At 48.6% G+C, this 15,359-nt stretch overlaps 1 protein-coding gene across 1 annotated transcript in view; it reads left to right on the top strand.

The window, feature by feature from the left end:
* Nucleotides 1-15,359, top strand: part of PNKD (PNKD metallo-beta-lactamase domain containing) — a 253,288-nt gene that overhangs the window by 199,571 nt on the left and 38,358 nt on the right. Inside the window, exon 7 of the mRNA XM_063933925.1 lies at nucleotides 1,198-1,284. Coding sequence (XP_063789995.1) covers nucleotides 1,198-1,284 — 87 coding nt within the window. The remainder of the gene's footprint in view (nucleotides 1-1,197; nucleotides 1,285-15,359) is intronic.

The raw sequence follows: 15,359 nt of genomic DNA, 5'->3' as shown, positions 1-15,359 counted from the left end.
ATTAATGTATTGATACAAATGGAATGTGAAATGTATATTTGCAGAAATGTGTGCAGTGCACAACCTCTGAACGGTTTTTGACTTTCAGGAACATATATTTAATGTAGCACAAGATGGGGTAGCTGCTGAGTACTCTGTAAATTGGGAACTGTTTAGCATTGCGGTTAGCTAGCTCCAGTCTGTCAGTATGAGCCCTACTTCTCGTTTTATGTCACCAAAAGTGTCATGAGGATTTGTAAAACAAAAAATATTTCAGATTCTTGGTAGAGGTATATATCTCTTTAAATGCAAAATGTCTTGGTTTTGAAATCCCTGACAGCTCTGGGATTCTGGGATCTGATATCTAGTAAACATTGTATGGGATGCGGTTCCAGTAGGGTCCTCCATAACCAGAAGCATCTCTCATCTGCTCACTGTATATTTGTACAGCGAAACATCAGGCGATGCCTCCGGTCTAAGCAGTTACATAGATATATTTAGATTATAGCCCCGTCTCCTCCTGGCGTGCAGACTGCCATAGTGAATAGAACCTGCGCCATCACTTGCTGCTGTTCTTCTTTTTTTACATCCTGCATCCCTGTCCTTCTTACATGTTTTCAATCCCACCTCCATGATCCAGCCGACTGCTGTGTGAAGTGACAAATACTGCCACACATTCCACAGTATTTTAATGAAGCCCTTGACTTATCCCGTGTGTGTCAGATAATCCCAGGGGATGGCAGTTTAATAACATCCCAACTAGAAGTGATGAGAACAAAACGTTATTCAAACCGCTGAGAAATTCCTGGGGTTACCATGGAGGCAGCTGGTCCTTCTTACTGTGAAATGACCTGCTGGTGGTATTGTTAGAAGAAGAAGAAGAAAACTGCTTTAAGACCGTGATCTGTCTTGCACCTGTCACTTTACTGCCATTTTTAGATTTTGTTATAGAAAGTGAAATGTATTATTTACTTTCAGACCACAGAATAGATGTGTAATGCAAACATTTTAAGCTATGCAGACCGGTTTAGAGCTAGGAGGGGTCTAGCTCAACTCTTAATAAAGCTGTGTATTGTTTATGTGCAGTCTCAAAAAATAAATACGTTCACACGTCTTGCATTGTAGCATGGTTAGTCCACCAGCAAATTTTCTTCAATTTGTTTATTGTGCTTTGCTCCCAACTGTAAATGAGGTCCTTTTATGTTTTTATCTCTCCAGGGAGAATGTTCGAGGGGTCTGCAGAAATCATGCTGGGGTCATTAGACACAGTGGCTTCTCTGAATGACAACACGTTGCTTTGGCCTGGTATGTACTTGGCAGGGGAAATTACAATTCTATTACTGTACATTATAAGGCGGAGATCCGATTTGAATGACTTGCATTTGTAGATAACCTAGCAATAACTGCCCTGGAATGTCCCCTTTGCATTGATGAATATGTTCTTTGTGCCCTGTTTATATGATGAATAAAATGATGCTTTGGTGACATCTAGTGGCAAAAGAAGAACATGCGAGATCAGGACTGCCATCAGAAATTGTGGAGCCCGGGACTACCAAAATAGGCAGCCCCCCTTCCCTGCCCAAAAAAACAAACACACATGAAAAAAACAACACCTTAGCCCTCACAGGGAAAAAATACAATATCCATAATTGCCCCAGCCCCCCACTGAAGATTGACCTGTTGCAGTACTTGCCCGTAGGCCACGGTCATAATGGTAACTGCCAAGCTCCTGGGTGGTCTATCTCCTAGCCAGAGGCATAGTGAGGAGCAGCAGTGTCCCGAGCATGCACATGCTATGATGCCCCATCCTCCAGTACAGAAATGTGTCTGGAGACTGGGCATAGCCAGAATGTGGTGCTAAGATGTGTATAAAAGGGGCATAACCCACTATGTGTTTAGTGTATGCCCGTGAGGCTGGGTACTGTATGGCTTTGAGGCAGGGTGGGTGATTTATGTCCCTTGTGCTGGGAGGCAGGTAGTGTATGTCCTTTGAGCTGGGGTGGTTAGTGTTTCTCCCTGGGGCCAGGGGGTAGGTAGGGAGGATAGTGTATGTCTCTTGGTTGGGAGGGTAATGTGTCTAGTGGGCCAGGGGATTGGGTGGAAAGTGTATGTGCTTGGGGCTGGTGGGTAGTTTTAGGTTGATGGGGTCAGGGAGGTAGTGTATTTCACTGGGGCCAGAGAGGAGGAGGGGTGGAAGGGTGGATATGTATGTCTCTGGGGCTGGTGGGGTAGAGTGGGTAGTGGATGTCCCTGGGGCAGGGGTCGGGTGATGATTGCCAGCTGCTGATGCTATCTGTAGTCATAGCAATGGTGCATTGTGAATTATTCCATTTTTAGGATTAGGGTTCAGTTGAATATAAGGTTAGGCTGGGGTTTGGTTTACTTATAGGGTTTGGTGTATTTACTTTGTTAATGCAAAACCACATGGTCAATATGCCGACTGTTAAAAATTCAGTCAATGTCGACTTTGTCAAGGTCGACATTTGGCATGTTGTCCTCCCAACCCAGTATGGTGAATAGACATCCTGGACGTCAACATATTGTACCACACCTGATTTGCAGCAGCCATTTTATGGGTTGAGGAAGGTATAAACCTGCACTAAAATCTCCGAGGTGGCCATGAAATTGTATTATTTAGACAAACCACAGATATTTAGAAAATACTGATAAATGGCAATGGATCTCCAATTAATTAGTTACTTGTGAAAAATTGTAATAGAAAGAACATCTGATAGAAACATAATGTCTGTGGAGGAAATCCAAGTATAACTGACAAGGACTTAATCTGCAACAGGGTCGATTTAAAACATGGTTGAAGAAGGTTTCTAATACATATTAATATAATAAGCCGGATTAAATTTTTGTTTTTCACTAAAACATTAATGCAAAAAAAACCCTTTTATTATTATTTTTAAAAAAAACTTTTTTTCACAACCCTGATCTGCAATGATGGTATAGCGTGGTAAATACCTGTTAACTCACTTTGGCTACAGTGAGTGAAAACCGATATACACGGTAGTATAGTTAAGGTGAATCTTATGGAACTCTGTTTACTTTGACAGCATCCTCTGGGTGATAAGAGTCCTTGCTTGTTGAAAAACTAGGCAGCAGTCCAGCTCCATTCAAAGCCACAAACAGGGTTCACTTGCCGTTTTTCCACATAGAGTACTATACGGAGTTATACAGAAAAAGACATGTTACTACTTTCACAATTGGTCTGTTTTGAAAAATATGGACCTTTCCAGCAAACAAAAATTGGTACTGTTGCCAGCTATGGCAATTCGTAATGCTTATTTGCCCATACTTTTATTTAAATAATTACATTAAACAGGACACGAGGGAATAGGTTCCTACAACTTTTTTACATGATTTAGGACCTAAAAGATAGTATAGTGAGTACTTATTATAGCATCAGCAAATATGGGTATTCCTGTTTTACCATTTTACAGTGATTAGAGCCATAAGCATTAATGAAAACTGATGGCCAAAATAGAGGTACTGTAACTCATAGGAAGTAGTAATCAGAAGTTGTTTAGAATCTGATTGGTCGCTATCGGTTCCAGCAAATTTTTTTATGCACCTGTTTTCATATAAAAAAATCTCTTCTTGACCCTTTGACTAAGATCATGAGTAGTCTGTCCTATTTCAGGGGGTGCTACCACCCTCTGATAGATGTACAGTCTGCCTTGGGCGGTCAGAAGACAGGTTGCTTGGAGACCAAGGTGCCAGTTCCCCTGGGGTGCCTGAAAACGCACAATGGGGGGTCAGGAAACCTGCACTAGAAGGACAAGAGCACTATGCAAGTATTTTTATATCTTTGCATAGCCCTGCATCTGGGCAAGTTAACTTTTTTCTCTTACGTCCTAGAGGATGCTGGGGTCCACATTACTACCATAGGGTATAGACTGGTCCACCAGGAGCCATTGGCACTTTAAGAGTTTGAGAGTGTGGTCTGGCTCCTCCCTCTATGCCCCTCCTACCAGACTCCGTTTAGAAAATGTGCCCGGAGGAGCCGGTCACAGCTAGGGGAGCTCTACTGAGCTTTTCTAGTTAAAGTTAGTTTAGAGTTTATTTTTTTTACAGGAGGCTGTTGGCAACAGCCTGCCTGCAGTGTGGGACTAAAAGGGGGAGCAGTGTCCGCCCTGCGGGGTCTGAACCACTGACTCCGGCGGACTGGACACTGAGCTCCAGAGGGGTCAGATCGTTCTCCGCCACAGGGGACCGCTCGCCCCAGCAGCATGCCGCCAACCCCTTACAGAGCTGAAGAGTGGTGAGTGAGACACCGACCCCCCTAGCAAGCGGGGGGCCGGTGTGAAGATGGCTGCAAAGGGGAGGGAGCGCAGTATTAACTGCGCTCCTATGAAGGTCCAGAGGCACATGGTGCGGCGCTGTGAGGGGCGCCCTGGGCCAGCGCTTACCCCCACACTGGTCAGCAAGTCTGTCTGGGTCCTCGGATCTCAGCCAGCACATTTCTCCTCGGGTCAGTATAATCTGTGAAGAGCAGGAAGACAGCGCCATTAAGGGGGCGGAGCTTCTCAGAGTGGACCCAGCAGCGTTCCAGCGCCATTTTCCTGTCTGCATACCGCTGGATGGAAGAACAGGACCCTCCACAGCAACTCCAGCTAGCAGTATACGGTATCAGGGGGTTGTAGAAGGGAGGGGAGGCTGTAAAACGATTGTGTCTCCTATTAAGGGACAAAGTCTGCGCTGGTAAGGGGTCTCCCTTTACTGAAAGCGCTGTGGTGTGGGTTGGCTCTGATCTCTGTGTCTCTCTTGCCTTTCTTGGGGGGGAAACTCTGTCTGCCCCCACCTGTGTGTGTGTGTGTGTGTGTGTGTGTGTGTGGAGTGTTTGGTGGTCTCCTTTAGTTATGTCCAGGGACACTGTGTCATATGCTGCAGAGGATTTATCCTCCCAGGATGATCCCATTCCATGTAATCAGGATAGCACTGGTTTAGCACAGATACCAGCAACGGAACCTGAGTGGTTTTCCTCTATCAAATCTTGGATTTTTCAGATTTCTGACAGGGTTGCAAGTAATGAATCTGCAACCCAGGTATTACAGAGCTCTATGGCAGTATGGCCTGTTTGTTAACTCAGGACGCCCTGCTATTTACCCCCACAAAATATACCCCCACAAAAGTGCGCTTGTGCGTGTCACACAAGATGACACGGATACTGATTCTGACACTACAGATGGTGATGGGTATGTGTTGCGGGGGTCCACATCTCTTGCAGAGGGGGTGCAATTGTTGATAGAGGCTATCAGGGATGTGTTAAATGTTAATGATACCACACCTGAGCAGGTTGAGGAGGCTTTTTTCACCGAAAATAAAAAGCCTCGCTAACCTTCACTGCGTCAAAGGAATTTAATGCTATATTTGAAAAAGCATGGGAAAACCCTGAGAAAAAATTCCAGGTCCCTAAAAGTGTCCAAGTGGCATTTCCTTTCCCTGAGGAGGATAGGAAAAAATGGGAAAACCCGACGATTGTTGACACCTCTGTGTCCAGACTCTCAAAGAAGGTGGTTTTACCTGTTCCAGGATCTACCGCCTTAAAGGAGCCGGCTGATAGAAAAATTGATAACACGCTTAAATCAATGTATACTGCTTCAAGGGCCATATTACGTTGCAATATTGCTACTGCATGGATTGCAAAGGCAATAGTAATGTGGTCGGCTACCTTACTTGGGGATTTGGATACTATGGATAGGGATGACGTTGCATTGTATTTACGCAACATACATGATTCTGCAGGTTTTATGGTAGAATCCATTAAAGACCTGGGTTCCATGGCTGCGGGAATATCTTCCATGTCTGTTTCAGCTCGTCGGGGACTGTGGCTGCGCCAGTGGTCGGCCGACGCGGAATCCAGAAGGAGTGTGGAGTCCCTACTCTATACAGGTCAGGCTCTCTTTGGGGAAGCTCTAGACGCGTGGATATCCACCGCTACAGCGGGTAAGTCTCCGTTTCTTCCCTCAGCAGCACCTGCTCCGAAGAAATCTTTCTCTTCATCTGCAACGCAGTCCTTTCGGCCTTACAAGCCCAGAAAGGCCAGAACATCCAATACCTTCTTTAGGGGAGGTCGGGTTAAGTTCAAGAAACCTGCCTCTGCAGGTTCCCAGAAACAGAAGCCTACTTTGGGTACGCCAAAGTCCTCCGCATGACTCTGGACTGCACGCCCCGGGGGTGGGGCCAGTGGGAGCGAGACTCCGACACTTCAGTCATGTCTGAGTATCGTCCGGCCTGGATCCCTGGGTGATAGATATTGTGTCTTAGGGATACAGGCTGGAATTTCAAAGTCTCCCTCCTCATCGCTTTTTCAAGTCAGGCTTACCAACTCTGTTGGAGGACAGCACGGTTCTACAAGACGCTGTCCAAAAGCTGGTGGAGGCACAGGTCATTGTGCCAGTGCCACCTCACATGCAAAACAAAGGTTACTATTCGAACCTTTTCGTGGTACCGAAACCAGATGGTTCGGTCAGGCCCATTCTGAACCTAAAATCATTGAACCCCTTTCTAAGGGAGTTCAAGATGGAGTCTCTCAGGGTGGTGATATCATGTCTGGAATAGGGGAAATTCCTGGTATCACTGGATATCAAGGATGCGTACCTCCACATTCCGATCTGGCTGCCGCATCAGGCTTATCTCCGCTTTGCGGCCTCTCCACAGCACCGTGGGTGTTAACCAAGCTGATGACGGAAATTATGATTCTCCTCCGCAATCAAGGGGTGAACATCATTCCTTAACTGGACGATCTGCTGATAAAGGCATCGTCCAAGGAGAAGCTGCTTCAGTCCATTGTTCTCACAACACGACTGCTCCAGAGTCACGGTTGGATTCTGAACCTTCCAAAGTCACATTTGGAACCAACCCAGAGGTTGTCATTTCTGGGAATGATCCTGGATACGGAAGTGCAGCGGGTGTTTCTTTCGCAGGAAAAGGCGTTTGTGATACAAGCTTTGGTCCGGGATGTCCTGAAGCCACCCTGGGTGTCGGTTCATCAATGCATTCGCCTATTGGAAAAGATGGTGGCCTCTTACAAGGCTCTCCAGTACGGGAGGTTCCAGGCTCAGACCTTCCAACTGGATCTCCTGGACAAGTGGTCGGGATCTCACCTCCACATGCACCAAAGAATTCATCTGTCGCCAAGGGCAAGGATTTCACTCCTCTGGTGGCTCCAATTGCCTCACCTTCTGGAGGGCTGCAGGTTCGGGATTCAGGACTGGGTCCTTCTAACCACGGATGCGAGCCTTCGGGGCTGGGGAGCAGTCACTCAAGGAGTAACCTTCCAAGGACGGTGGTCAAGCCTGGAACCCGGCCTGCCCATCAACATCCTGGAACTAAGAGCCGTCCTACAACGCTTTTCTTCAGGCAGCCCCTCTTCTGAGAAAACGGGCCATTCAAGTGCAGTCGGACAACGTAACAGTGGCTTACATAAACCGACAAGGCGGAACGAAGAGCAGAGCGGCAATGTCAGAGGTGACAAAAATACTCCTCTGGAAAGAAAAACATGCATTAGCGCTGTCAGCCATCTTCATTCCGGGAGTAGACAACTGGGAAGCAGACTTCCTCAGCAGACATGATCTCCATTCAGGAGACTCCATCAGGAGGTGTTCATGGAAATAACAGATCTTTGGTGCTTACCCCAAACAAATATGATTGCCTCTCGTCTCAACAAGAAGCTTCGGCATTATTGTTCCAGGTCTAGGGACCCACAGGCAGTGGCAGTGGATGCCCTGGTGTCTCCGTGGGTGTTCCAGTCAGTGTACGTGTTTCCACCACTCCCACTCATCCCACGAATACTAAAACCCATAAGGAGAACAAGGGTTCAAGCGATCCTCATTGCCCCAGACTGGCCAAGAAAGGCTTGGTACGCGGACCTTCTGAATCTACTGTAAGAAGAGCAGAGTCCTCTTCGGGAGGACCTGCTGCAGCAGGGGCCATTCGCCTATCAAGACTTACCGCGGCTACGTTTGACGGCAGGGTAGTTGAGTGCCTGATTCTTGCTCGGAAGGGCTTTCCAAAGAAGGTTATTCCTACCCTCATACAGGCTAGGATAGGGGTAACGTCTAAACATTACCATCGTATTTGGAAGAAATATGTCTCTTGGTGCGAGTCCAAGAAGTTTCCTATGGTGGAGTTTCAACTGGGACGTTTCCTCCTCTTCCTGCAGGAGTGGATATGGGTCTGAGGTTGGGATCTGTGAAGGTCCAGATTTCAGCCCTATCCATTTTCATTCAGAAACAATTGGCTGCCCTCCCTGAGGTTCAGACCTTTTTGATGGGAGTTCTGCATGTCCAACCTCCCTTTGTACCGCCTACGGCTTGGGACCTTTACGTGGTGTTGCAGTTCCTCCAGTTGGATTGGTTTGAGCCTCTACAGGAGGTAGAGGTCAAATTTCTTACATGGAAGGCGGTCAATTTGTTGGCCTTAGCTTCTGCTAGACAAGTGTCAGAGCTGGGGGCTTTATCCTGTAAAAGCCCTTACTTGATCTTCCATGAAGATAGAGCTGAGCTCCGGACACGTCAGCAGTTTCTTCTGAAAATTGTGTTGGCTTTTCATATCAACCAACCTATTGTGGTGCCAGTGGCTACTGACTCCTCAATTACATCAAAGTCCTTGGATGTCGTAAGGGCTCTGAAGATATATGCAAAGAGAACTTCTCGTCACAGAAAGTCGGACTCTGTCCTATATGATCCCAAGAAAATTGGGTGTCCTGCTTCTAAGCAGACGATCTCTTGCTGGATTAGGTTCACTATCCAGCACGCTTTTTCTAGGGCAGGACTGCCATGTCCAAAATCTGTTAAGGCCCACTCTACTCGTAAGGTGGGGTCTTCCTGGGTGGCTACCCGGGGTGTCTCGGCAGTGCAACTTTGCCGAGCTGCAACTTGGTCTGGGTCGAACACGTTTGCAAAGTTTTACAAGTTCGATACTTTGGCCTCTGATGATCTGAAGTTCAGTCAATCAGTTCTGCAGGAGCCTCCGTGCTCTCCCTCCCGTTCTGGGAGCTTTGGTACATCCCCATGGTTCTAATGTGAACCACAGCATCCTCTAGGACGTAAGAGAAAATAGGATTTTGGTTCCTACCGGTAAATCCTTTTCTCGTAGTCCATAGAGGATTCTGGGCGCCCGACCAGCGCTTCGTTTTCCTGCAAATGTTATTTGGTTCAGTACCACTTCGTTTTGGTTGAGTACTGCGTTGTTACTTGGTAAGTAATGTTTCAGCTGTTGCTGAGTAGTTAAAGCTCGTTGGCTTGACGTGCCTTGTATGTGTGAGCTGGTTTGAATCTTGCCACTATCTGTGTATAATCCTTCTCTCAAAGATGTCCGTCTCTTCGGGCACAGTTTCTGGACTGAGTCTGGTAGGAGGGGCATAAAGGGAGGAGCCAGCCCACACTCTCAAACTCTTAAAGTGCCAATGGCTCCTGGTGGATCCGTCTATACTCCATGGTACTAATGTGGACCTCAGCATCCTCTACGGACTACGAGAAAAGGATTTACCGGTAGGTACCAAAATCCATTTTTTTTTTAATATATATCCACTGACTGTAAGGCTGCTGTCTCTGGGCACTATTGCACTAGTACTTAATTTTTTTGTTTTATTTATGTGTGTGTCTCACATTTGGATTTTTTAGGTGATTTGATGTGACAATTATAGGCAGCCCTCATTCTTTTGGGAGTTGGATTAGCAGTTCCCAGAGGCTAGCTTTTGCCGAACTAGGAGAGAGCCTTGTGGCAGTGGCGGACATGAAGACCGTTGCTCCCTAAAGCGCAATAAGAATTGAGAGGCGGAATTGGCAGGGAAACCTACCTGCTTTTGAAGACCTTTTTTTTTTTTTTTTTTTTCCTGCTGCGGGGTACACTGGGCTCCACAAGGAATGGACAATGGGGTGTAGAGTAGGATCTTGATCTGAGGCACCAACAGGCTCAAAGATTTGACCTTCTTCCCAGAATGCATAGCGCCGCCTCCTATATCACCCCACCTCCCTGCACAGGAGCTCAGTTTTGTAGTTGGTGCTGCAGTAGCAGGCACTTAACAGAGGGGCTGCTCCAGGCAGCCCGAAGAAGAGCTTTTTTTCTGAGGAAAAAAGTGAAGACTTCAAGGGCAGCAACAGTGTTACATGTCAGTGGACATTCACGGCTGCAGCTCCGGCTCTCCCCAGCGGCGCTGTACACTCCCAAGCCCTGGTTGCCGGGTAACTACAGCAGGAGGCTCCGGTTTTCTTCTTGTCAGGCGCACACGACGGGGGCTCTCCGGGATCGCGTGGCCGCGCTTCGGGAGGTGGTAAGTGGGTCCCGCTTGCGGGACCCGGTCTTTATCGCGATCCGGCGCGGTCAGTGGGAGGCGGGCCGCGCGCGCTGGCGGTGGACACTGTGGCAGTACAGGCGATCCCACTAGATCACCAGGGCATGGGACAGGTCAGGTTTTCTCTATAAACCGTTTTATTAGAGCCCGCAGTACCTGGTGGTTTTGCCAGCAGGGGGATAAGGCTTAGACCTGGAGCCCCTCCCCCAGTCCCAGGGCGCCATTTTCTGCAAATGTTCCCGCCCTGGAGCTGCATATCTGTCTCTCCCTCACTCCCTGGCAGGGTCTGCGGCGCCATTATCCCTCAGATCACTGTTCCTGGGAATGCTTGGGCAAATCCTCCTATGTAAAGCCACCTGGTTTTCAGTGCTGTGACTTTACAAGACACTTAAGTATTCTACCTGCCTTTTTTAGTCAGTGTTCGTTAAGAAAGAGTGCACTTAGTCAGGGTTTCCTAGTACAATTACCCTGTGATATACATCCAGTTCTTACTGTGTACTGTTATATCTATTGTTATATAGCTGTGTAAGCTAGTCCAGTGCAGTATTATTGTTAGTAATAACCTCTGCATTGTACAGACTGTGACTATTTGTGTGTGCATTTGATAGGTGAGTAGTGTCCATTTCGTGTCTTTCACTCAACCTGCTATCCCTATATTCTATAACCTGAGGGGGCTTGGTGCGTCAGGTTTTATCTAATATAGGATTTTCACAAAGATATACTGTATTACGTATTTTTCTCTGTGATTTAGTCACCATATCTCTCCTTTATATCTGCTGGTGCTGACTACACTGCGCAGGGGTTTGGGCTAGAGGTATTGTGCTGCTGACAAACTGTACTGTGTTACCTGATACTGCAAGTTATATCATGTCTGCTTTTGAGGGTAACGGTTCTGGGGCTGAACACACTGCCGGTGTTGCTGAAGCCGCAGATACCTATGAGGAGAATATAGCAGCTTTGGGCTCTGGTTCTGGGGGCTCCTTGCCCCCCAGTGGGACGGTGGCAACGAGGGCAAATAATGACCCGCCGTGGGCTGCTTTTTCCACGCTTCTGCATACGCTAGTTCATAAACTAACACCCCCTATGGGACCCCCAATGCCGGTGCAACCGTTTGTGGTCCCTGCAGCTAACCCGCCGTGGGCGGACGATTTATCTGATCAAATAAAGAAGTTGAACTAGTCCCTGACTACTAGAAAGTCTGACCGTCGCTCGCCTACGTCCAAGGGGTCCTCTATGCGAGCGCTTGTCTCCTCACAATCCACTGCTGTCACTGACACCTCGTCTGATGAAGACGGCACTTACACTGACCCCACAGGTTCTGACTCGGATACAGCTGATGGGGAGGGTGGTTCACATGTGGATGTTTCTGATCTTTTGGAGGCTATTAAATTAATTTTACAGATTACGGATGATCCCGGGCCATCCGTTCCTCCTAAGGAACCAGATAGGTTCAAGCGTCAGAAGGTGATTAAACAAGTTTTACTTCACTCTGACCACCTAATTGATATACGTCAGGAACCCTGGGAAAACCCGGGTACGAAGTTTGTGCCTCAAAAGAAGATGCTGGCTCGCTACCCCCTCGCGCCGGAGCTGTCTAAGAATTGGGAAACGCCACCTCCAGTGGACTCGCATGTGGCTAGGACGGTGGTTTCCTCAGCTCTACCGATCACCACCGTCACGTCTCTAAAAGAGCCTACGGATAAACGTGTGGAGGGTTGTCTGAAAGCGATTTACACCCTCACGGGTGCTGCACAAAAGCCCACTATTGCAGCTACTTGGGCTGCAGAGGCCATTGAAGCATGGGCCTTGGAGTTGGATGCTGAAATCTCCTCTGACCATGCTAGACAATGCTTGTCTTATATTGTCACAGCTTCTCGTTATATTAAAGAGGCGGCTTCTGATGCCTGTATCCTGGCAGCCAAGGCCTCTACTACGTCAGTCCTGGCTCGCCGGATATTGTGGCTGAGATCCTGGTCTGTGGATCTGGACTCTAGAAAAACCCTGGAGGTACTCCCTTTTAAGGGAGATATTCTGTTTGGGGAGGATTTAAATAAGATTGTGGCTGACTTGGCTACTGCCAAAACTGCCTGTCTGCCAAGTACTGCTCCTTCTGTGTCGAAGGCTAAAGGTACTTCCTTTCGCCCCTTTCGTCCTTCAGGTAAAGCAAAAGGTCAGGCGTACAACAAGCAGGCCCGCACTTCCAAACCTGGTAAGCCTAAGCCCAAAAGAGCCTGGGCGGCCCGTCAGCCAGCTTCCAAAACAGATAAGCCTGCCGCATGACGGGGCGGGCTTCCCTCTGGGGGATCCCAGGGTGTGGGGGGCCGGCTTCTAGGGTATACCCAGGAATGGTTGAAGACCACTTCAGATGCTTGGGTACGGGAAGTGGTCACTCGAGGTTACGCCATAGCCTTCAAAAACCGACCCCCTCATCGATTTTGCCAGACAGATGTCCCGTTGGACAAGACAAAGGCAAACACTCTACATTCGGTGGAACAGACCCTCCTGGATACAGGAGTCGTAGTACAGGTGCCTCTTGCTCAGAGGGGCCGGGGGTATTATTCTCCACTGTTTCTAGTCCCGAAACCGAATGGGTCCTCACGACCCATTCTCAACCTCAAGGCATTGAACAGGTTTGTGAAGGTTTCCAAGTTCCGTATGGAAACCCTTCGCTCTATAGTTCTGGCCTTGGAACCTGGGGACTTCATGGTCTCCCTGGATATACAGGATGCTTACCTGCATATTCCTATAGCAGTGTCTCATCAGCAATACCTGAGATTTGCTATTGGCAACTGCCATTACCAGTTTCGGGCGTTACCTTTTGGTTTAACAACGGCTCCGCGAGTCTTTACCAAAGTCAAGGCGGTGATGACGGTGGTACTCCGCCGTCAAGGGGTCAGGATACTGCCGTATTTGGACGACTTGTTAATCCTGGCAAATACCCCAGAACTTCTCCTGCGTCATCTAGATGTGACGGTCCGGTTTCTGCAAGCCCACGGGTGGCTCATCAACTGGAAGAAGCCATCCCTGATCCCTGCTCAGAGCATGGTGCATCTGGGAGCACTATTGGACACTCACAACCAGCGGTTGCTCCTGTCTCAGGAAAAAGTCCTGAAACTTCAGGACAGGATTTGTTGCTTCCTATCTCGTCCGCAAGGGTCGATACATTCGGCGATGCAGGTGCTGGGCCTCATGGTGTCACCATTCGACATGGTGAAGTACGCTCAATTTCACTCTCGCCCTCTCCAGAGGCTGATTCTAGCCAAATGGGACGGCCTGCCTCACCGGATCAGGTCTCAAATGATCTCATTGACTCCCGAGGTCCGTCTGTCGCTGCTCTGGTGGCTCCGGGACCAACAACTGTGCAGGGGCCGTCCGTTCTGGATATCCGACTGGGTCCTGTTGACGACAGATGCCAGTCTAAGAGGTTGGGGCGTGGTGCTGGAGCAACACTCCCTTCAGGGGCGGTGGACCAAGGAGGAGTCCCTCCTCTCGATCAATATTCTGGAGTTGCGGGCGGTCTTCAATGCCTTGAACCTAGCCCAGCATTTAATTCAGAACCGTCCTGTTCAAGTACAGTCTGACAACGCCACCACAGTGGCTTACATAAATCATTAAGGCGGCACTCGAAGCCGCCTAGCAATGAAGGAAGTCTCACGGATTCTACAGTGGGCAGAACGCCATCTACAGGCCATATCGGCAATATTCATTCCGGGAGTCCTGAATTGGGAAGCGGACTTTCTCAGTCGTCATGACGTGCATGCCGGCGAGTGGGGCCTCCATCCAGAAGTGTTTCAACTCCTAGTGGAATGGTGGGGCCTTCCAGACGTAGATCTGATGGCGTCTCGACACAATCACAAGGTTCCGGTCTTCGGAGCAAGGACAAGGGATCCTCAAGCAGCATTCGTGGATGCGCTGGCGGTACCGTGGAGGTTTCGGCTGCCGTACGTGTTCCCTCCGGTGTCACTCCTGCCCAGGGTAATTCGGGAAGTTCAAGCAAGAAAAAGGAATTCTGCTTCTCATAGCTCCAGCGTGGCCCAGACGGCACTGGTTCTCAGACCTGCAAGGCCTATCGTCAGAGCGTCCAATTCTACTTCCACAGCACCCAGACCTCCTTGTTCAGGGCCCCTGTGTCTACCAGGACCTAGCCCGGCTGTCTTTGACGGCGTGGCTCTTGAAGCTTCCGTCTTTAGGGATAAAGGGTTTTCTGAGGCGGTCATTCAAACAATGTTGCGGGCCCGGAAACCGGCTTCTGCTCGGATTTACTATAGGGTCTGTTATTCTTACTTTGTTTGGTGCGCATCTAACGATTATGACGCTTCCAAGTTTAGTATAGCCAAGTTGTTGGCTTTTCTTCAGCAGGCCCTGGACTTAGGCCTGCGTCTGGCCTCCCTCAAGGTTCAAATATCTGCCTTGTCGGTGTGGTTTCAGAGAAAAATTGTGACCTTACCTGATGTGCATACCTTTACTCAGGGCGTGTTGCGTATCCAACCTCCCTATGTACCGCCTGTGGCTCCTTGGGACTTGTCGGTGGTTTTGGAGGCGTTACAAGAGTCTCCGTTTGAACCTCTTGGTTCAGCTGACCTTAAGTGGCTTTCCCTTAAGGTGGTGTTTCTGCTGGCTATTGCTTCAGCTAGAAGTGTGTCGGATTTGGGTGCCTTGTCCTGTAGTTCCCCATATCTGATATTTCACCGTCACCGGGCGGTTCTTAGGACTCGTCCCGGCTATCTACCTAAGGTGGTTTCTTCGTTCCACCTTAATCAGGAGATTGTAGTTCCGGCACTTGTTTCTCCTGATCTGTCTTCCAAAGAGCGGTCTTTGGATGTGGTACGGGCTCTCCGTATCTATGTGAAGAGAACTGCTCCTATTAGGAAATCTGATTCTCTTTTTGTTGTGTTTGGGTTTCACAAACGGGGCTGGCCTGCTCACAAGCAAACTCTGGCCAGATGGATTAGAATGGTGGTTGCACATGCTTATGTGAAGGCTGGCTCTCTGCTCCTGATCACATTAAGGCCCATTCTACTCGGTCTGTTGGACCTTCTTGGGTGGCCCAACGTGGTGCGACCCTTGAACAATT

This window comes from Pseudophryne corroboree, chromosome 7 (assembly GCF_028390025.1).
Source record: "Pseudophryne corroboree isolate aPseCor3 chromosome 7, aPseCor3.hap2, whole genome shotgun sequence".
In the NCBI taxonomy this organism is placed as follows: Eukaryota; Metazoa; Chordata; class Amphibia; order Anura; family Myobatrachidae; genus Pseudophryne; species Pseudophryne corroboree.
This window is presented reverse-complemented; position numbering and strand designations above follow the sequence as displayed.